At 45.9% G+C, this 24202-nt stretch overlaps 1 protein-coding gene across 1 annotated transcript in view; it reads right to left on the bottom strand.

The window, feature by feature from the left end:
• LOC119173713 (glutamate receptor ionotropic, kainate 2) overlaps positions 1–24202 on the bottom strand; it is a 117156-nt gene that overhangs the window by 68975 nt on the left and 23979 nt on the right. Inside the window, exons 5-8 of the mRNA XM_037424504.2 lie at positions 21777–21830; positions 4378–4551; positions 3667–3822; positions 921–1025 (exon numbers count right to left, since the gene is read on the bottom strand). Coding sequence (XP_037280401.2) covers positions 921–1025; positions 3667–3822; positions 4378–4551; positions 21777–21830 — 489 coding nt within the window. The remainder of the gene's footprint in view (positions 1–920; positions 1026–3666; positions 3823–4377; positions 4552–21776; positions 21831–24202) is intronic.

Here is a 24202-nt window from a genome sequence, read left to right as displayed (position 1 = left end):
GATGATGATAGCACGATATATTTTGGCAAATGAAACGTGAAATGAAAACAAATGCCGAAACATCGAAGTTTGCACCAGAACTTTGGCATGGGGTTTGATTGCATCCGTTGAGATGAGATACGTACTGATGCTCTAAACTATATCCCTATACGATAGGTGTAAAATTTCAAGGAAACACCCTTGGGTGTAGCTTGCGAACATACACCTCTAATACACCTAAAATGCTAAATGGGTGTACAAAGGGTGTAATTACAAAAATTACGCCTATTCGCATAAATTTGGCAGAAATAATAGGTGTAAGAAGAGTGATTTATGAAAAATCCACCCTTAAGGGTGTGAAATGGTTTGCAGTATGGAGTGGATCTCGCGACGGACATGCTCCAGACCTGCCAATGGAACATACATGGAGCACTCTCAATGTGCCAATGAAACAGGCTTACTCCACATGGAGCAGCAGCGAAATATTACCGGAAGTGCTCCGAGTCTTCCAATGGATAACACGATCACTTGTCTTGCAGGTGAAGATTGTATTTGCTTAGCTCATACATATTATTTAGAAGTTATATTTTTTTTCTGTAGCTGTTGACAAACCCTTAGGCAGTGGAAGCCTCTACCGTATGTAAGTTGACCAACAGCGAAAAATTCTTGACCAAACTTACAGAGTGAAGTTGTTTGGTCATTTAAACATCATTTTCTTCACTCTGTTTTCAGTCGTCATACTCCTTGCTAAACATTTTATGTTGCATGTTGAATTCTAAATTGCATTGTCTCGCAAAATCACCTTCTTCTGCTGTCAAAAGAACAAAAACAAAGCCGGTTTACATAGATTGCTGACTCCTCTAAAGAAGGTAAAAAACACAGAAGTGCAGTTCTTAAGTTTGTCTTCTCATATAATTAGCTTTCACCTACTATTCACTCACCTTAATAACTCCTTTCTTCTTCAATTCAATTACGTCCATGTAGAAGTCCTTACGAATTCCGCGGTGTTCAATGCGCACCTCACCTGTCAGGCCCTTAATCGTTGTCTGAAACAACAACAAACATATAAACTAAGGGTCATATATATATATATATATATATAATACTTTATTTATCAACTTATTTATATAATGCCATCACAAAAATGCGCTGCCCTGAGAGCGCGGCACGGTCAGAAGCTCAAGCTATCCGTCTTGCACAGCGATTAAATATGTAGTTGGCAAACACGCCCTATTGTTTGCAGAAAAAAACATAAGGAGTACACGCTGCTTTTTATCGGTGGGTAAACGTTTCAGGATGCCGCAATATACTTAGCAACCCATTTTAGTATCATAAGGGACATGTTATAGCGGCGTAGACTTGTGATCGAATAGTTGTTTTAGATACACCTGTGTTAATTTTATGAAATCGTTCAGCCATGATAGCTTATGTATATTTTTAGTATTAATGGGCTAAAATGGCAAAAAAGTGCGCTAAGAGAATTCTACGTCTTTTCCTGTGTTATTGAGTTCTACATCTGTGAGCTCCTGGCTTGATAATTACGTAGGAATTCTCATGCAGCCATACAACAAAACCCGCTCCTAAGAATTTCTCGTTCTAGAGAAAAAAAACTATTGCCCGGATTGTTTAATGTTGTCATCAACTCGAAGTAACAAAGTTGTCAAAAAACTGAACTTGATTCCACGCAGATTTCTGAACACAAATTAGCTAGAACGTAGTCATTTTGTTATTTTTATATAGACAGCTGTTCTTCGGACGTGCGCTGTAATGTAGTCGCATCGAAACAGCCATACTGGCCACGACACTAGTATTCCTTTATTTATCGCGAAGCCCCACATGGCAGTTTGTAGCGCTTTTGCGTACAGATCAAATGGCACTTGGAGGTACCGGTTTGTTATCCGCGTGAAATTTCGCAAAATAACAACACACGCTATTCACTTCAATCATATAATGGTTCATTCTACTGCTCACGCTGGTCGCCTCTTTAAAGCTTTCATGCTCTACCCAATCACATAATAACTGCATTTTTTCCCGGGCTTTAAATGTCGGCAGCTGGTCGTATAGCTTCACGTGACAACAGCCTCCCCCGTATCGCCCGAAAATGGGAGGAGTGTACGCTCGGGCTGCTGCAGGCACAAAATTTTCACGCGCTGGCATGAATTAGGACCACTTTGTTAAATAAAGTTTCAGCGACACGTCGTACTATGAAGTTCAGTCGTCAGAGTCATGTGAGTCTGCTGGCCGCAGAGTAGTCGATTATTTTCCTTGATGAACAAGTTCCGCGAAACAATTTCGAAACCCGGCTCAGATATGTTGTACGCACAGCGTATACAACCTTGTAAGGGCGAAAAATATGAGGGAGCAATTAAGAGAAGCCAGACTGTCCTATACTCTATTTGTGGCACGTTCAGCGCGTGCTCATCCCGAGGAGAGCACCTTAATGGTGATCGCTTATCAGCAGCAGTGAAAATCAACTGCTACACCTAACGTAACCTGACGAAAACGACGTATAAAAATAATAGAAAAAAGGAATCAAGTACAATACGAAAAGATACAAAAAGAAAGGGAAGAAAGGATAAGGAGAAGAAAAAAGAAGGGAGGCCAAAAATATATAGATATAAAAGACAAGAACACGAAAAAAAAACGATAGAGTAAAAATAGAGAAATCGACGAGGCAAGTAAAGGAAACTTAACAGAAATCCGCACTGATATGATAAAAATAACTAAACAGACAGAATATAACCACCTCAAGTTTTCATGGTGACCTTAGTGGAGTCAGTCTAGAAAGCTCGAAGTTTTGATTACTAGATTCCGATGTGATGCCCCCCCTGTAAACCAATATATACACAGAACTGGTCAGTTGATATCACCCCTCAGTGCATTCTGCGAAGAAATAGAATCCATCAAACATTATCTTCTATCTTGTCACCGATGCTCTGTACTTAGAAAAAGACCTCTAGTTATGCCTTTCTGGAAATGGGCGTTAGAATCACCGGGGAAACTGTACTGAATTTTGGTGCCTCAGTTTTGGGACGCTGCCACAGACATGCTTTCAATGCCATTTGCGGTTTTATTAAGTCATCCAAACGCACCCCGTCGCAATGCCCATTCTAATAATTCTTACTGTGTACCATCGAAAAGTGTTTTAACAGAGATTCTGAATGACTAGATGAAGTAAACGCAGCTTTCTGGTCATCTCAACAACTGAAATCTCAAAATCTCTCAAATTGACTTTTCCACTTTTTCCTCCTTTTTCTCTATTTTTCTGTGGTTTTTCTTACATTAGTTTTATTTTAATACAGATTCCTTCTGACAAATAGCTGTAATGCAACCAGAAAACGTACACTACGCTTTCTTGGCCGATCCCCCTGATTGGGTATGAGCCACAATTTCAAAGAAACAAACAAGAAGACTACTCAGTCACACACACCTTCAGATTTTACACCCCTTGGGTAAAAACTTCCAAATTATTTTATTTATTTATTTATTTACCTAATTAGCTTTTGGCAGCATTTGTCACCTTACCAAAATGCCTTTTCAGAAAACATTAGACTTCAGTCGATAATAAAAAACCGTTGTTATTTTTGTTTTTAGGGCTCCACTTCAATGTTCGGACCATAACTTGAGTGGCATTTATATGTGCCGGTGAAGTTCGAAGGCTAGCACGTCGACAAGCTGTGTGTATACCATTTTCATGGACTCCAGCAGGGATGATCCGTGTCTCCAAGGCTTGGGTTGTTCACAGTTGAGTGACTGCAGGTCCAGGTTATGCATCACACGGTCGGCATTGTGAAGCCCGGTGGCGAGGAGAGTCACGGCATCGTACATGAGGGCGGTGTCTGTCTGCGAACAAACAACGCTATTTGCAGTCCGTGGCACGATGTAGGAAAGGGTAGTAATGTCTATGAACAAGGTTCTCAGCAACACCATTATTTTACGTTTTGTACTGAACAATAGCTGCTGGTAATATTGTGGCTCATTTCATTGAACACATTCTCAAAGGTACGTGTACTTGTATTTTAAATAGGCTTACGCAATAAACACCAATACTTCTAGCACTGAATAAGTAAGTTAACGAGTAAGCAAACCATTAAGCAAATGAGTAAACAAATGCTAACAACAAGCGATATAAATAAATACTTTCGGGAAATGACCAAACAAGAGCGCGGTCATGTATTTTAGAACAAAAAATATACTTTTTTATCATTCCTTTGGCTTGAGTGTTTACAAAAAAGTAAAACAGCAAAATGCAAAAAATACAATAGTACTATATAGATAATAATAAATACCGAGTGCATAGAGTATTTGAATAGAGAGGTTTATCGATTTGATTGGGGAAGAAGTAAGCTTCACAATACGCAAAGTAACTCGGCGAATAGAAAGGCCGACTTCCCGTACATCGATAGAAATCATCTCAGAGTTGTTATGGGCACCGTATCTCCAGGGCGCTCTGCCGTTCTTTAGCTCCCGCACAACGTTCACGACTTCCGGACGCTGTGGATCCACGAGCCTGTATGCGGTGATGTTGGCTTGCAAGTCGGAGAATTCGCTCAGGTCAAGAGTGTGAAGGTCCTGCAAGAAAATGAGGGCGCAGTGACGTCTTCGAAAGGAGGAGAAGGTGCCAGAAGTCATGATTAGTGAAAGATATCATTACTTCGGTGAGCCCTACGTGGTGCTGCGAGACTTCGCGGTCAGAAACTAAAAGTACACGAAAAACTTGTACGAAATAGCCACACATACATACACACTCAGAGAGAGAGGCGCCTTCGCAGCTTATGTTTCCATGATTTTTATCTTCAAACTGGATTACCAACGAGCCCAAACTGCTGTCATGGTTTATGGTTGATGTAGGAGCCCTTCCAATTGTAAAACGTGTGTATAGCATTAAAACAATAAATATCATCCCAAAAAGCACGTAAATCTATTTACTGTTACGTGACAGGCCTGAAGAAACACTTGTGACGAGAATGGCGTACTGATAAGAGGCCTAATTATCGAATAGCTATTCAAAAGTAGAGCTTTTTTTAATCTCATGAAACCTAATCAACAGTAGTGAGTGAATACAACTCTATTTCACTTATTCGGTTCTTGCGCAGAAGCATTACGTAGTTGATCGTTTGCCACAGCACCGTGCCAACATCACAATCAACATGCCCAGTAAGTCAACAATATAAAACTAACTGCTCAAATTACACAAACAGTTTAACGCAAGTTTATATCATCAACATCTTCATGATCATCTTTATCATACTGACTAAGCCCACTGTAAGGCAAAGGGCTATTTGACGTTTCGCCAAATAACCCAGTCCGGGGCTTGCTGCGGCCACGTTTTATCTGCGAATCTCATCAGCCCACCAAACTTTCTGTTCCCCCCTTCGCACGTTCTGGTTCCCTTGAAATGCAGCCAGTTATCCCTAATGACCAGTGGTTATCTTGCCCCAGAACGACGCACCTGGCCCAAGTACAGAGAGAGAGTGAGAAAGGAAAGGCCGGGAGGTTATCGAGATATTGGCAACTGGTTTGCTACCCAGCGCTGGGGGCGGGGAAGTAGGGCAAGAAAGAGGGGGTAGATAGAGAGAGAAAAAAAAACGCACGCGCACTCATAAGAAAACGAATACACACGCAGGAAGGGCGTCCTAGCTACAACCGTTCAGTAAGGCCGGTCGATCGCAAAAAGTGTAGTAGCGCTTTCAGGGCCCTCTTCTGTGAAGTCGCATCCTGTCGATACTGCAGAATTCCCTGCTCCGACAGAGGTTGAGCATCTAATTTGTTGAGTTCCTTGCGAAGGCATAGTCGTTGTTTACTATACGCTAGGCAGTCACAAAGAATATGTTGGATTGTTTCCTCTTCGCCACAGTGGCCACAGGCTGCGGTGTCGGCCATCCCAATGCGGGAAGCGTAGGCGTTGGTAAACGCAACGCCCAACCACAGCCTACATAACAGGGTCTGGTCTGCTCGGCAAAGCCTCGACGGGACTTGAAGACTTAGCGTAGGGTCAAGCGAGTACAGTCGGGCATGCTTGAAGTGTGGCTGATTCCATTGTGATGTGGTTTGCTGGCGAGCAAGCCTGCGGAGATTTCGTGCAGCATCTGTCTTAGAAAATGGTAGTCGTAGTTTATGATCTTCTGTGTGGGCTGAGCGGGCAGCTTGATCGGCCCGTTCATTGCTGATGATTCCGCAGTGACTGGGCAACCACTGAAATGTAATTTGGTGCCCTTTCTCAGTCAGGTGGTGTATAGCCTCTGCTATCTCTAGTACCAGCTGCTCGTGTGGTCCACGGCGTAAGGCTGATAGTAGAGACTGCAGTGCCGCCTTCGAGTCGCAGAAAATAGTCCACTTGCGTGTAGGTTGATCAACTACAAATTGCAACGCGGCACGAAGTGCTGCCAATTCTGCTGCCGTTGATGTTGTTGCGTGAGATGTCTTGAATTTAATTGTCGTGGCCAACCTTGGTAACACTACTGCTCCTGTAGAGCTGTCCGGCTGAACCGATCCGTCAGTGTATATATGAGTAGAGTCTTGGTATTCCTCATACAAGAGAAGTAGTGTGAGCTGTTTAAGAGCCGTTGACGACAAATTGGCCTTTTTCTGGACGCCAGGTATGTTAATATTAATCATTGGTTGATCGAGGCACCATGGCGGAGTCACAGGTCTAGCGGCAGGAGAGAACGAAGTTGGGATCCACTCACCATGTGCGGTCACTGTTTTGCAGTAAGATGTGCATGATCGGACCACTGGTAGAGAGGCTAGGTGATGCCGGGGAGTTCAAGCAAGGTGTCGTATATGTGTCCTCAGCACTTCCACAATATTGTGGGTCTTGATGAGGTTGTCCCTTGTGATGGCGATAGTTGCCGCTGTTGACGCACTTTGGGGCAAGCCTAAACATATCCGGAGTGCTTGAGCCTGGACACTTTGAAGCATTCGTATGCTTGTTCTACTTGCGTTGGTTAACACAGGTAGGCTGTACCGAAGGAATCCAAGGAAAAGAATCCTGTATAGTCGCAACATAGCAGTTGTGGACATTCCCCAGTTCTTTCCAGCGAAGAACTTGAACAAATGACAGATGCCTGTCAATCGCCTTTTCATGTATGATACATGTGAGCTCCATGAGAGGTCTGTGTCAATTATAACACCTAGGAACTTGTATGATGGGAGGTGACGTATCCTTTCGCTGTTTATCAGAACGCTGTAGTTCTGCATTGGTTTTCGCGTAAACGCCGCAAGTGCACATTTCTCAGAGGAAATTTCCAGACCTCGTTGACGGAGGTAAATAGCAACTTGAGTGGCAGCTCTCTGAATTCGCGCTCGCAGCTATAGACGTGTTACTGCAGACGTCCAAACGTAGATGTCGTCCGCGTACATTGACAATCTGACAGTACTTGGCAGATGCTCATTGAGAGCTATTAGCGTCAGGTTGAATAGTACAGGGCTAAGTATGCCACCCTGGGGAACACCACGGTGGCTGTAATGTAGCGAAGTGTCACCATCCTCGGTTCTCACGAAAAAGGATCGCTCAGAGAGATAGCTGCGTAGCCACTGAAACATCCGACCACCCACTCCTACCTCCTTGAGAGCGGTGAGGACAGCTTCATGTGTGACGTTATCGTACGCCCCTTTAACATCAAGAAATAAAGAAGCGCAGAGACGCTTACGGCCTTTTTCGTTTTGCACGTAGCTGACCAGGTCTATGACGCTATCAATTGATGACCGGCCACGGCGAAATCACGTCATAGCGTTCGGGTAGATGTTGTGATGCCCCAGGAACCATTCTAGCCGTCCAAGTACCATCCTCTCCATCACTTTGTCCAAGCAACTAGCCAGTGCAATCAGGCGATATGATGTGAGCACCAATGGTGACTTGCCAGGCTTCAGTAATGGAACCAAACGGCTGGTCTTCCAGTTAACTGGGATGGTGCCCTCTCGCCACGAATCGTTGTATATCTCGAGGAGGGCACTCCTCGCACACTCACCAAGCTGACACAGTGCTCTGTATGATATTCCATCAGGCCCGGGTGCTGATGTCCGTCTACACAAAGTCAGTGCTGCTTTAAGCTCATGAATAGAAAAAAATTGGTCCATGTGGTGGTCGTGTGATGTCGTGCCACCACGTGAGAGCGTGGAGATGTTGGGATCTGCGAGTTGACCAGATAAGTTGGCACAGAACTCTTTTGCCACGTCGACCTCCGATCTCTGTTGAGAGAGGGCTAGAGCCTTGAATGGAGACCGCTGAATGGGAGCTGTCCAAAGCCCTCTTATTGTCCTCCACAAGTGTGATAAAGGCTTGCGAGGATATAACGACGCGCAGAAGGCTGCCCAACGTTGTGACTCTAGCTTGTCTATGCGGCGTTGTATCTTCTTCTGAAGACGTCTAGCGATTCGTAAATCGTCGATTGCTTTCGTGCGTCGGTACCTTCGTTCCGCACGCCGTCGGAGAGCCCAAAGTCGTTCTAATTCCACATCAAAGTCGGTTACTCTTGAAGAGCATGTGAGGGTGCACACTATGTCTTGCACTGTGGACTTGATCACCTCTTTTAAGTCAAATGAGGTGTCCTCTTGACAGCGTTCTTCCATGAGAGATTCAAACTTGGTCCAGTCCACTCTTTGCAAAGTTTCGCGTACCTTGCAAGGTGATAATCCTCTGATCTTGACATATGTGGGAATGTGGTCGCTCCCATGTGTTTCTATGTCCGCAAAACACCCGGCACATCTGACGAGACCGCGAGAAACAAAAGCCAAGTCAAGGCAACTGCTGTATCCAGGGCCACGTAAAATTGTTGGGCTTCCATCATTTAACAAGCACAGCTCGTTGTCTGAAGCAAACGTTATCAGACTTCTACCCTTTGCACTGATCTTCGGGCTCCCCATAGCGTATGGTGGGCGTTGAAGTCTCCGATGATCACCCATGGGCCAGGAGTGGATGATAGGATGTGTCCTAGTCTTCTGTGGTCAAATCTACTTGATGGCGACAGGTATGCACCGACAACAGTGACAATAAGACCCTTTGTCTTCACTGTTAAGCATATATATTCGTTATTGTTGTCAGGTGGTACAGACCGAAGAATGTAGGTCAGGTCACGTCGAATAAACAGCAGGATTTTGCTGTTTCCACTATAACAAGCCGACATAAATGATTCGTATCCGGAGAGTCTGATAGCGCTCGATAAATTTGGCTCGCAGATGACGATGATGGGAAACATATTGGTGGAAAAAAACCGACGGAAATCTGCAATGCGTGATTTCAGTCCCCGTGCATTCCACTGAAAAATTGTTGCTTTTTTGACCTCTTCCCTGAAAGACAGTGGCTGGTGGGCCATTATCTACTCAAGAGCCGCCAGTACTGGACTCAGGGCGTCCAGTACTTGAAGTGCACTTCTGGCTGACGTTGTGCGCATGTTGTTTAACACCGTGCGAATGGCATTAATTATGGGTCATAGAAGAGCAATCACTTGCTTATCCAAGTTCCGCTGCTCCTCTGCTGTCGCAGCTTGCTCTGATGAATTCGGCTTCTGATGCGGTTCTTCCACAAGTTGCGTGCGCGTAAGTGATTTGTGGGGTTTAACGTCCCAAAACCACCATATGATTATGAGAGATGCCGTAGTGGAGGGCTCCGGAAATTTTGACCACCTGGGGTTCTTTAACGTGTACCCAAATCTGAGCACACGGGCCTCGACATTTCCGCCTCCATCGGAAATGCAGCCGCCGCAGCCGGGGTGCGCGTAAGTGGCGGCCACTGTTCAGTAGAGAGAGATCTACTTGTTTTCTTTCTTCCATCGTCTGCGTTCGCCGCGGTGTACCCTGCAGTGGGCGCCGTTCCCAGATGCGTTGGCTTACTTCTTGTAGTTGACTGTGTTCTTTGCGAAGATCTTCGACAGCGACGTCGTCGTCTTCACCGGACTTTTTCCGCGGCCTCTTTGTGGGTAGAGCTGTCTTGCACCATTTGTCTAAGAATAGTAAACTCCATCTTTATGCGTGGACAGTCTTTTGAAGATGCACTGTGGGCACTTTGACAATTAGGGCACTTTAGTATGGTTGCGCTGCATTTGTCCTCGGTGTGTGGTTCTGAGCATCGGGGGCACACTTCGGAGTTCCTGCACGCTCCCTGCACATGGCCGATCTTCTGGCACTTATGACATCGCATAGGTTTTGGAATAAATGGTCGGACCTGGTGACGAAAGTGGCCAACCTTCACATGGGAGGGGAGACAGTCCCCTTTGAACGTAATTCTCACACAATGTGTGTTACCAAGGCAGCTGACATTCACAATGACGTTATCTTCATTTGCCGGTTTTATTAGCACTGAGAGATCCGAGTTTGGAATTTCAGTGGCGATGTCATAAATGACTCCTGTTGAAGCGGTGCTATCAGCTGGTATTATAGACTTGACATTGATGTTACCCAGTTGCGTTACTTTCTGAAGCGCGTTTAGCGCACGTGGGTTCAGCACATTGATTGCCAAGATGTTCCTTCTTGCGTTTAGACGTACTCCTTTGATCTGATTTGGCGTAATATTCTCGAGATACACAGAGAGCGCTTGCCTGTTCAGCCCGCGTACACTGTCGGTAGCCTTCAGCGGCACAAACAGGATAAAGTGAGGCCATCGCTGAGGGGCAGTTTTCATGGTTTTCGCGCTTGATGCCGAAGATGCATTGACGATCCGTCGTTTAGCCTTGCGGTACAGGACGGGTTGGAAGCCGTCGTCCGAGGACTCGTCGCTTGATGCGGAGTACAGCTCAGTGTCCTCACTCTCACTAGACGCGTTTCGTCGCTTCCTCGAAGCAGTCCCCGTGGTCGAACCGGACTCGAACGGTGCCCCGTGAGGTTGAACATCCATCACCACGATATATGGGGCGATAGACCCCACAACTGCGGCGAAAAATCCAGAAAAGCACAAAGATGAGCAAGGTTTGTTCCGTTTTTTTTGTTTTTTTTTGTTTCCCTGGGATGATGGCTCATACCCACTCAGGGGGATTGGACAAGAAAGTGTAGTGCAGTTTTTCTGGGATCATTTTAACTATGTGTAATGAATTGGTATTATAATAAGACGAATGTAAAAAAACAACATGAAAAGAGCAAACGTTCCGTAAACGAATCACTTCGTCTTCCTTCATTTCTTCTTCCTTCTTCCCAAGTACATATTTTCTTAATAATTTCGAGATGTTATCTTCAATACCCGCTTCTTTCTTGACCCACTCAGCTATCTTTATGTCTTTTAATTACCTATAATTTTCCTCTCCATATCTCACCACGTCATCGTCAATTTAATTTTAGCTTACATTACAAGCCCGCAGGTTTCTGCTTTTAAGTAAATGTAAGAAGTATCCGTTTAGTACCTTCCTTTTGAAGAAAGAAAGAAAGAAAGAAAGAAAGAAAGAAGGAAAGAAAGAAGGAAAGAACGAAAGAAAGAAAGAAAGAACGAAAGAAAGACCGAACGAGGCAGAGGAATGCAGCATAGACTGCAGTACACGTGTTATAACGGCTACCCATCACAGTTGAAATAATTATTATATGGCGTACCGCAAGGATCTATTTTAGGTCCAATATTCTTTAATATCTATATCAATGATATTGTTACGCACAAGGAGGACCAGGACGTATACGGCTGAAGGGGGCCGTTTATTCTGGTCGCGAAGAGAAGCGCCGGAGCGGCAACAGGTTGTTGATCGCAGTGTCGTCGTCTTCTTTCTTCCTCCAGCTTCGGGCAGCCAGCCTGTTCACCCATCTTCGTTTTCTTCCCAGACATGCGCAAAATTCCTCCCCTCGCAGACGAAGCCCGCCGGGCGAGGTAATTTATTCCCCTTGGTGTGTACAACTTCAGTCGAGTGACATTGACTGCTTGGGTTTTAGCGGCTCTTCTACCACTTCTCGTGAGGCGAGCTATTGTGTATGTGACTTCCGTGATTTTGTCGAGAACAACAAACGGTCCGTCTTATGTGGTCAAGAACTTTTGGCATAACCCACGTCTTCGTACCGGAGTCCACAGCCACACTAAGTCGCCTGGATGGTAAGTTACAGGCCGGTGGCAGACGTCATAGCGTGCCTTCGATTTTTCCTGTGATGCCAAAGTGCGTAGACGAGCAATACGACGCACCTCTTCTGCAAGGCAGAGGATTTCGGTGACTGAGAGGTTCTCGTGCGCCGAGAATGGCAAAACCGTGTCGAGTGTGTGCCGTGGCTGTCGTGCGTACATCAAGAAAAAGGGGCTATAGCCTGTTGTCTCGTGCTTAGCGGTGTTGAACGCGTACGTTATAAATGGTAGCACGTCATCCCAGTTCTTGTGGTCGGATGCCACATACATAGAGAGCATGTTTACAATTGTTCGGTTAGTGCGCTCCGTGATCCCATTTGTTTGCGGATGGTATGGCGACGAGTGACGAAGGCGGGACTCACTCATTCGAAGCAGCTCTTCTACTATATCTGCCGTAAATTGTCGCCCACGATCACTGATAATCACGTGAGGTGGGCCATGTCTGAGGATAACGTGCTGCAGCAGGAACACAGAGATGTCGCTGGCAGTTGCGGTTGGTATGGCCACCGTCTCGCAGTACCGCGTGAGGTAATCGACACATATAATTATCCAGCAATTGCCCTTAGCCGACTTTGGAAAAGGGCCCACGAGGTCAATTCCCACCAGTTGGAAAGGTGTGCTTGGAGGTGGCAAGGGCTGTAGAAGACCAGCTGGAGCAGTATATGGGCGTTTGTGGCGTTGACACTACGTGCAGCTGGCCACGTACGCCTCGACTGACTGTCGCATTCCTGGCCAATAAAAGCGTTCCTTAGCACGGTAAAGCGTCCGCACAGAACCTAAATGTTCAGACGTAGGATCGTCGTGCATAGCACCTAAAATTGCTGTCCGAAGGCATTCTGGCACTACCAGGAGGAAACGTGCGCCAGTGCTGGAAAAGTTCTTCTTATACAGGAGTCCGTTGCGTACACAGAAATTATATGCCATAGGAGCTGTGCAGAACAATGATAGCCTGGTGTCCTTTCGCTGTTCATCTTTGAAAGTACGGAGGTCGGGAAACTTTGGTGACACAGAAGCTACGAGGTGGTCGAGGTCATCAGCGTCACACTCTGTAGTGCTCAGTGGCATGCGCGAAAGGCAATCTGCGTCGGCGTGTCGTCGACCACTTTTGTACGAGACTACGAAGTTATACTCTTGGAGCCGAAGGGCCCAGCGCGCTAGACAGCCGCAAGGGTCCCGAAGGTTGACGAGCTAACACAATGAGTGGTGGTCGGTGACGACTGTAAAAGGGCGTCCATATGGGTAAGACCGAAACCGCTGAATCGCAAATACTACCGCGAGGCATTCTTGTTCTGTGGCAGTGTAATTCTGCTCGGCCCTACTGAAGGAGCGACTTGCGTATGCAATCACGTGCTCGTGGTTACCATAACGTTGAACTAGGACGGCACCAATTCCTATGCTGCTGGCATCCGTGTGCAGTTCTGTTGGAGCTGATGGGTTGAAGTGTTGAAGAACAGGCCGCGACGCCAGGAGGAACTTCAGTTGACGAAAAGAGGAGTCGCACTCCGGAGTCCACTCGAAGGGAGTATTCTTCCGTAGCAAACATGTCAGCGGATACGCGACATGAGCAAATTTAGGTATAAAGCGGCAAAAATAGGAGCAAAGCCCCAAAAAACTGCGGAGCTCCTTAACAGAGCGCGGCGCATTGAATGTTTCAACGGCTGCTGTCTTCTGGGGATCTGGACGGATGCCATCCTGATCGACTAGGTGTCCGAGAACAAGGGTTTGTCGGTCTCCGAAGTGGCATTTATTTGAGTTAAGAACAAGGCCAACGTTTCTTACGCAAGTCAGTACAGTATCCAGACGTGAATTGTGTTCGCTGAAGGTGCGGCCAAAGATGACGACGTCATCGAGAGAGCACATGCAAATTCTCCACTTCAAGCCACGAAGAACAGTATACATAAATCGCTCGAACGTCGCCGGCGCGTTGCACAGTCCAAATGGTATAACGTTGAATTCGAAAAGGCCGTCAGGGGTTACAAAGGCTGTCTTTTCTTTTCTTTATCTTCAAGATGCATGGGAATTTGCCAGTAGCCCGATCTTAAGTCTACAGAGGAAAAGTAAGAGGCCGAATGCAGACAGTCTATGGCATCATCAATACGTAGAAGTGGGTACACGTCTTTTTTTGTTACAGCATTCAATCGGCGATCATCGACGCAAAATCTCCAGGATCCGTCTTTCTTTTTAACGAGAATTACTGGAGCTGCCCATGGACTTACCGACTATTGAATGATTCCGTTTTCAATCATTTCGTTCACCTGCTCCTTATTAATCCATCGCTCTGATGGCGAAACACGGTATGGCTTTTCTCTAATCGGATTGGCCAAGCCCGTGTTGATAGTGTGACATGTCCAAGAAGCAGCTAGGGATTAAGGGCGCTTTGTCTTTCTGCGCAAAGTCGAATGCAGAGACGTGCTTCGAAAGTACATTGACCAATGTTCGGCGTTCACTTGTGCTCAGTGACTTATTCACCATTGACAGAAGAGCCATTTCAAAACTGTGACTACGATGCTTTTCCGGCGCATCTCTATGCTCGGTCACAAGTAAGGCCTCGTGTTGTCCACTGACGACGGCTAACTTTACACCATCTGGTAACATCACGGGTTCTGTGGAGAAATTGACAGTCCATAAATCAGCGCGTCCACGTCTGATCGACACCACACAATGTGGGATCAACACATTCTTTTTCATGCAGCTGGTGTACACTTGTTCTACGTGGGCATCAAAGTTGGCGGAATAGCTGTTGCTGCAACCAACAGGTACACGAACGGTTGATAACGGTGGTATGATAGTGTCGCCACAGACACACAATGCCGTCTCACCATCCACAGGGTTTTCCAAGAGTGCTGGCGGAACGTGATCACTCAAGAATATTGTCCCTGTGTGGCAGTCGACATTAGCACCACACTCCCTCAAAAAGCCCATACCCAATATAACGTCATGTGTTGCCTGCGGAATAATCACGAACTCCGTTTGGATAACGCGGCCTCCGAGAAACACGTCAGCTTGACACACACCAACAGGATGCAGTGCCTCACCACTCGCTCCACAAAACTTCGAAGCTTGATACCACTTAAATAAAACCTTCCGCCCCAAGGTATCTTTAAAACACGCACTCATGGCCGAAATGGTTGCCCCGTATCCACCAAAGCCATCACAGGCACATCGTCAACAAAAACACGTACATTGTTCTTGAGCCTCACCACAGGAGGTATTTCTGATATTAGCACGTCTCCGTTGACCTCACCTCCATCGGCCGCGCTTGCTAGTTTTCCTGTGGCAAAGGAGACGTGTTGCGACGCCGCGGTGAAGGAGAACGGGGAACACGAGGCGGTGGAGGCGTCAAGCTCCTGTCAGATGTAAGGGAGTGGTTCCGGAAGCAGAGTGTCCAGTAGTCTTCGCGAGGCAGCAGGTGTGTTGCCCTAGGGTCGTTGTGCGGTCAATCATACGATCGTGTGGAGTGTTGTGATGGGCCATAGTACGTTGCTCGTGGGTCGTCGCGAAGTCGTTCGGAATGCCGTGCGAAGTGTGGTGGGTGGCCATACTGTGGGGTTACACGTGAACGGTTGCAAAATCGCGAAATATGTCCTGCGACACCACAGGAGTAGCAAACCATGAGAGGTCGAAACTCTGTTTGTTCGTCAATGAATCAAACATCGTCTTCCCTGGCGTGGTGGTTTGGTTCATCCCGTATATCATAAGGATAGACCGGGCGTCGCGAAGAAGGCGGACGCTGAGGGCGCCGGTCATGACGAGTAGCTGGCAAGCGTGGTGCTCTCTTTGGTTGTGGGGGTGCGCTGTACTAAACATCTGCTGGAGTGACCATCGATTGCCAAGGGGTCGTAGAAGGCGGCGGCGCAGGCACAGCCTCACGTGGCACATACACCGAATGTTGGTCGTTTATAGAATGGTTATCAACTGCTGATTGTGTCTGTTCTCTATAGAGAAAAAGTTCTTCGCGAACGATCTGTCGAATCGTCGAGGACAGGTCTGGGCAGGAGCTCGTGTCGATGCTGGTAATCGTTGTAACATTTGTGAGCCGGCCGAACTTTGGAGCAATCCTGCGCATTTTCAGCTGTTCGAAAGTTCGGCAATGCCGAATCACGTCGGACACCGAGGTCAGGTGCTCTTTTCCGATGAGAAACTTATAGACATCTTCGGCTATGCCTTTCAGCAAATGCCCTACTTTGTCTTCTTCTGACATCTGATCATTGACCACCTTGCAGAGCTTCAGCAAATCCTCTATATACGTGGTACATGTCTCACCTGGAAGCTGCGCGCGTTGAGACAATGTCTGCTCAGCCCGCTTCCTTTTGATGCTCGAGTCGCCAAAACACGCTTTCAGCTCCGCAACAAAAACGTCCCACGTCGTCAGTGTGTCCTCGTGGTTTTCGTACCACACGAGCGCAGTATCCGTAAGGCAGAAGACCACATTACTGAGCTGAGCGGCGGCATCCCAGCCGTTGGACTTGCTGACTCGCTTGTACTGGACGAGCCACGCGTCGACATCCTCTCCCGATTTTCCTCCAAAGGTTGGCGGGACTCGGTAGTAGGGCACCGAACCCATTGGAGTTGGCCTTGAAGCGTTAGATGACTGATCTTGGGCCATTACGACCGGCGAAGGTGGGAGTCTGGCAAGGCGGCGGCTGCGGCGGCTGCGGCGAAGTCCTGGAAGTGAAGCTCCCGTCGTTGGATTTGTCTTACCCAGCACCTCCAGCAATCTGTTACGCACAAGGAGGACCAGGACGTATACGGCTGAAGGGGGCCGTTTATTTTGGTCGCGAAGAGAAGCGCCGGAGCGGCCAACAGGTTGATGATCGCAGTGCCATCGTCTTCTTTCTTTCTCCAGTTTGCTTGCTTGCTTGCTTGTTCCTTTCTTTTGTGGCTCTCACCCACTAAACCTCCAGTTTGGGGCAACCAGCCTGTTCACCCATCTTCGTTTTCTTCCCAGGCATGCGCAACAATATATATAGCTATCCCAAGAACTCCTGCAATCACTCTGTACGCAGATGATACTAGTGTGTTTTTCTTTGGCATGCAACACGATAAAATAGGCGTTCAAGCTAATGCATGGTTAAAAGAATTAGCATTATGATTACATATAAATAAACTTGACCTGAATCTTAGTAAAACAAAAGTTATTGTATTCAAAGCACGTACCAAACCAGATAATTTCGAACTTCAGCTTGCATTTGAAAATAGTGTAATTGAACGTGTTTCTTCCTACAAATTTTTAGGTGTCTTTTTTGAAGAACACTTAGATTGGTCCCACCACATTAATAAAATTCATGCCAACATATCAAGGTCCCTCACTGTACTCCACATGTTTAGAGACCTTGTTTCAATATCTTTACAGTGGCAGCTATATTACACCCTAATTCATTCACACCTCACTACTGTATAATAATTTGGGGGTCTACATCTAAAACTAATATTGTTAGGCCAATAGGATTGCAGAAGAAAGCAATACAATATGTAGAAAACCTATCATACAATGATCACACAGGTTCATACTTTTTAGAATGCTGTCTTCTAAAGGTGAATCAACTATATGAGTTTCATTTACTCTGTTACGTTTTTAACAAAATTGAGCTTAATACTTCTAGATATATTGAATTGCAATCAAGTAGCAATGTGCCTTATGAATTAAGATACGACCATTATAGAATTCCACTTGTCCGAACCACCTATGGAACGCAAGCACTTACATATTTAATTCCCAGTCTTCTCAACAAACGTACTCAGGTTATAGAAATCGCGCAGAAATCTTTGTCTCTCAAATCTTTCAAAAATATATCGAAGCTTACCTTCTATCCTGTCCTCAAGATTGATAAGCTCTGTATACAGCAGTCATATGTTTCTATGGTTTCATTACTTATAGTGTTATGACACTTTTTTTATTGCTGTACAAGTATGTACTCTATTCACGCTGTACAAAAACAACGTCACGCATGCATTATTAGTGTGTTATATTGTATTTCTTTAACCATGCTCTCAGTGGTGCTTTCGGGTACTTGGGTCCCGTCAGGCAGAGGACATCTGCCTTTTGCCCTTGTATCCGAGATATACATTTGTCTGAAATAAAGAGCTGAAAGGCAGGAAGGTCAACTAGGCAAGCATCCGGTTTACCGTCCTACACCGAGAGAAGGGGATTGAGGGACACGTCTTTTTAAAGACGATAGTCTTTCTTGGGGACCTTCGACGGAAAAATTTTGGTCTGCCTGCCTGCCTGTCTGTCTGTCTGTCTGTACATTTGTCTGTTTGTCTGGCCGTAACGATACCTCGAACGGCATCAAACGGCCAACCCCATCCGCAGCGCCCACCAATATTGCTCAAGGTTTAGCGTTCATAGTTGTGCTACTGTCAATTAAAAAGCAATTCTTGCGCATATCTGAGGTGCCACAACAACACTTCGAAGTTTTTTATGTCTGCCTTTATACTAGAAGAGGCACACACAAGTAACTCTAAAGAATGTAGCGTTTATCGCGCTGCGCTGACAGTGAAACGCGATGCTCAAAAAGGTGTTGCCAACGCTTTTCCACGACGTCAAGGTGGTGGCACCTGCCCGTCGCTTTGCGTTCTACACCTTATCACCTCCGAGACTGGCGCGCATTTTTCTCCACGGGCTGCACGCCTTCGTTTTCTAAGATAACTGCCAGATGGTGCTTGTGTTTAACGTGCCTCGATGCGCTCGTTCGCCTCCGCTACACGCTCGAGGAACTCTAATACTGCGCCTCCAGCCAATTTTCTTGCGCAGAACAACAAATAAACGTTTTGTTCACTCTCTCCAGACGCAAGCTCATCGTCATTCGACTACATTTGTGGTGTAACATGCAGATTTGGAACCAATTTTTTGTTCCCTTTTTCTATCCCTTTTAAAGAGTAGTGGTAAACTGTCATTCATAATTTGATAACGGTTGCCGATGCGCTACATTTTGTCCTTATTATGTCCCAAGAATAGACGCAATGCTTTACGACTTGCACTGTCTCACAATCTATCGCGATGGACGGTTCTCTGACGGGACAGGTCGCTCATGACTCAAAACAAAAACATGTGCGTAAGTAGCTTTTGCTTCACATGAAATAAATTTAAAAAATACATGGCGTCTGCCGAAATATTCTCGCTTTTATATTTAGAGGCGTGGCATAGAGCATTTAAGGTCTACTCATATTGTTCGCTAAAGCTGAAAAGCCAGACCTAACGCCATTGACATTATGGAATTATCCATGACTGAAACTTGACTGAAAACGTGGAAGCTCGTTCATAAATAAAAAGAAAGCTCATGTGAGAAAGCTCAATTCTAATTCAGAAAAAGTTCTGAATTAGAATTGAATAAACTTTTATTCGGTCCTCTAAAACACAGATCACTGTGTTGCGGGCAGCTCCCACGTGGGGATTGAGATGCCAAGCTCCTCAGCCGCCTCGCGGGCTTGGTGGACAGCCCAGAGCTGATCTGCCAAGGACGAGCTGCAGATTGCCGCCTCCCATCTGGCTGAGGTGATGTTCGATAGATGAGCGGATTTTTTACACTGCCAGAGCATATGCTCTAATGAAGCTATTTCCTCACAATGTGGGCAAAGATTACTTGGGTATAGGTCAGGGTACATGATGTGTGACATTTTCAAAGTATAGGGTACATCCACATATGCAAAATCCTTAATGTAACTGCTTGGGGCAGATTTGAAGTTTTGTGAGGTGGAGGTAGAGAAAAGATTTTATTAGGTACATTTAGGCAAAGCATGTGGAAAGGAACCCTAGTCCAGGTTCCCTATGACGACCTCGGTGACCAACCTGGCCCGTTGAACCAAGGCCTGCCGGACCTCGGAAGGCCCGTCGCAGAGGGCATCATCTCACAGCTCTTTGGTGCGGAAGGGGTGCAGGATAGCGGAAAGGGGAGAAAAAATTCTTCTAGACAGGTAGAAACGTTTAGTGAGCTTGTTATATGTTGTAAGAATTTCCCGGTTATCCCCTTCACCGGTAGAACGCAGGCCCGGGGAGTGGCAGTTGGAGAGGTCTCGCGCCGCCTTGTGTGCTGCTTAATTGAAATTGGGAGGGGAGTCGTTGATTTTTACAAGGTGAGCTGGAACCAACTCACAAGATGATGCGTTATGTCCTTGCCATGTAGTATTCTCAGCGTTTGTTCTGAGACCGTCCCCTTTGCGAAGGCCCGTAGTGTTGCCATATGGAATCACTGTAGGCGACTTCAATGTTATCCATCTTGAGTGCTAAGGCGATGACCACCTGTTCCGCAATGATTGGGTCTTGGTTCAGTGATTTCATCTTGTGTTCATTGAAACGAGTCCAGCCGGTACAGGCGCGCTCTAGGTATATGACTTGCAACACGGGGACGCATCACTTCACGAGTTCAAAGACTGTACACACTTGACTTCAACTTGTTTTATTCCAAAAACTAATTATTAATTTCTCATTTCAGAACATGTCCAAGTTGGAGAAACGCATTTAGTGAAAAAATAAAGGGCTAGTGAAAGTGATGAAGAATATTTGCAAAATCTACGGAGAGTGTCTATACGTCAGCATGCTTTTACGGGGTACGTGACCTTTTTCTCCGCGTGAAGGTTTCACTGCAAGGTGTTATCCTGCATCTGCCGGCAACTGCATCTAGCCTGGCGTGTTCTGACATGACTATAGAATTATGGCACGGCAAAATAAGCACCGAGTAGGATCCACTACCATTGCACTAGGCATGAAGGAGATAGATGTGGTGCAAGTGGTATTTATTAGTGTCGGGCAGCATTGTCGCTCCTGATTACTTTATACGTATTTATTGGCTTTACACAGCACAGCGAGTTTCTGTGAACAAAATTACTTGCATATAGGTTTGGAACATAGTGAAAATTTTACAGCCGATAGCCTGTGGGACACTTCAACGCACAAATTAGGGTCTGTCTTTCTGCTTATCTCACATAGCTATATGTACTATGGCGAAAGTTTAACCCGTTCCAAAGTGACCAGCCATATTGATCTATGTTTTGCGTTCGTTTCTGCTGACGTTGTCAATAAAAATACATTTATTACACATATTCAGGCGCAACACCAATTCGCGGTCATTAGGTAGTGTGTTACTTTATTCCTAAAACGCATAGATAGGTTATTGGGCCGGAAAAACGGGCCTTTCCGACGCTTCCCTAACACTACATGGTGCTGCCCCATACCAGTGGCTTTGCGTTCTAGAAAAACTGCTACATGGCCTCTGAGACAGCGGGCACGGAAAACCCACCACGCGCTTGCCCTCTCTGAGGCCATGACTGTTAGATAGCGTTCACATTTCTCGCAGCGCCTATTTGCCAATTTTCTGACGCAGAACGTCAAATAAACATGACGATAGTTATAGGATGAGAACAGAACGACGACAAAGAGACGCTATAACTACCGTCATGTCATCCAACTAGCCCAAACCACCACACATTTAAGTAATATAAAGGTTTTATTCTCCCTCTCAAGACAGGAGACTATCATCTTGCGACGACCTTTGTTCGCGAACGCCCGCAGATACACTGCCAACTTTGTTATTATTATTTTTTGAGCTGAAAATTTGACGTAACGTTTTTTTTTCGGGTGTGGGTGAATGAAGCTGCTTTGGTTGGCTGTTAGCTTATATTTATATCTCTAGCGCTGCACACAGGCTCGATGCCCCTCTAGTAGCGAGATTACACGTTTCAACTCGCGTAAAGCGTGGCAAGATTCTCCACGTTCACCACAGCTAAAATCATAACAATCGATAGCCCGACCAGCACTTGGTGCACTGCCACTCACCAGTGAAGTGATGATGTAGTTGTGGTAGTATGTCATCATGTTGACTTCTCTAGCCTGAAAAAAAAAAGAAAAGCAGGCGTCTCGGTGGAAAAAAAGAAAGAGAAAAGCATGACAAGCTCTAAGTGTTTAAATGATGTATGAACCATACAGCAATTATAGTCTCTTACTGATGCCCATTTCCCGGAATGCAAGATTTAGCCTGTTACTTATTTATACTGCATAAAACACTTCAAGAACAAAAAAGCCAACCGTGCAGGATGCAGCACGAACGCTTACGTCGTCATAGAGGGTTGGGATTGTTCAACAATTATATGGCAATGCTTGTTCTTTTATAATAGCTTTATCGCCTTAGCATCGCATTATCAAAAATACCACGCTCGTCCTGAATGATGGATTACACTAGCATCAAAGAATCGAGAAGTAAGTGTTGTTTTATTATAAAATCCAAAGCATCTGGGCCTTCACGGCCAGTGCTTTCCTTGTTGACCTACTTACGCAATGCTTTTGACAAAACCTTGTCGTAGGGCTTTCACCTCGTTATCAATGCTTACTTCCCAAACTTTAGAGGGCCTCTGAAAGTACAAGAAAAAAACGAATTTTTTTTTTTTTGTTGGCGTCAGTAGTGTTTCTGGCGCACTTCTTGAGTCAAGTACAGTGCTTCCCACGACGTCAACAGTATAAACCACTTCGCGGGGTATGTTAATCCCTTGGAGTCCTAAAACAAAGAATATCCTACAGCGGAGCGATGAGAGGAGCTGCTGGTCAGCGAGAATGTGGAAGATCAGCTGAGTCTGATCGACCGGGTGCGCATAGTGGCTGCTGCAAGCGGAGCCCTAAACTTAAGTCCCCACTTCTACTCCTCCACCCCACCACCACCATGAGCCAAGGGCATCCGACTACTCAAAGCTTCTCCGCAAAAACTGCCCTGCAAATAAATATATAGGTTTCAACACCACCACCACACCATGGATTGGTCCTTACACGCAATACATCGGGGGTGGATCGTCTCCTGCAATGCTTGCCATGCAGCGGCCCATTCATTGTTTCTTGCCTCGCACGACTATAGTGCGCATACGACTGATCTTAATAGATTTTGTTTTTGGGCATTAATTAAGGCTAGTATGTTTACACTCAATTTAAAGGCTTTTAACCACTCTGTGAAGATAAGGAAATTTATTGCAAACTGGTAACAACGGAATCTAAAAGAATGGAATGCTAAACATAGATAAATTTAGTTGTTTTATGCATAGTATTTTTTTCTTTTTTGTGTGTTTAATATGTTTTTCTTTTCAATGTTTTTTGTTGGTTTGTTTTTAATTCTAGCGCCTTTAAAGTATTACCAAATTTACCTAATTAATGCAACCCTTCCTTTCAAGAAGTGAATCAATTAAAACAATTGACGGCAGATCCACGAGGTGAATGATGATGAGATTGGGCGAAGCTTCTGGAAGTAATACCGTGAAATTTTCTTGCGTTAATTCACCTGGCGATATGCGCGCTCCCTCACCGCTTCCCATTGTCGAGCGTTTTCAAGATCTGCTGCGCGACGTTGGCATGCTGCCTCGGCCTCTCGTTCCCGTACGGAAAGATCTTGCCGACGCTGACGTGCCGCTGCAGCTTCTTGTTCACGTACGGCGGGATCTTGCAGACGCTGCCTTGTTGATGTGGCTTCTTGTTCCCGTACAGCAGGATCTTGCCGACGCTAACGTGCCACTGCAGCTTCTTGTTCACGTACGGCGGGACCTTGCCGACGCTGCCTTGCTGATGTGGCTTCTTGTTCCCGTACAGCAGGATCTTGCCGACGCTGCCTTGCTGATGTGGCCTCTCGTTCCCGTACGGAAGGATCTTGCCGACGCTGACGTGCCGCTGCAGCTTCTTGTTCACGTACGGCGGGATCTTGCCGACGCTGCCTTGCTGATGTGGCTTCTTGTTCCCGTACAGCAGGATCTTGGCGGCTACGTCGCGCCGCTTCCCAGCACGCTTCTGCCTCGCGTGCTCATACTTCAGGGTCCTGTCTGCGCGCGCGTGCCGCCGCTGCCCTGCGCGCCCGCCTTTCGGCATCCTTATCTATACGAGCACACACCGACGGCAACGAGCATCGGCTACAACAAACCTGTATCGATATGGTTTTGATTATAAAACCATTGTTTTAGAAAACACCTGGCGTCTTTCGTTAAGCAGCTGACTTCTTCTTTTTGTTTTGCTTTAGAAACATCTGGCGCTTTTTCGTTTTGATTTTAGAAAACATTTGGCGTCTTTCGTTGGTTTATTTGATCAATCAACGGCGTTTTGAACACAAAATTTTTATTGTTTAATCACGCACAGGAGAAATCGCACCAGGCGCTACCTTGGAGGTAAACAATGGCTGCTACTGGGAATGAGAGACAGTAGAAGTCGGCTTTTAACACTTCTACTTCTACTAACGT

The sequence above is a fragment of the Rhipicephalus microplus genome, chromosome 5 (assembly GCF_043290135.1).
Source record: "Rhipicephalus microplus isolate Deutch F79 chromosome 5, USDA_Rmic, whole genome shotgun sequence".
NCBI classification, from domain to species: Eukaryota; Metazoa; Arthropoda; class Arachnida; order Ixodida; family Ixodidae; genus Rhipicephalus; species Rhipicephalus microplus.
This window is presented reverse-complemented; position numbering and strand designations above follow the sequence as displayed.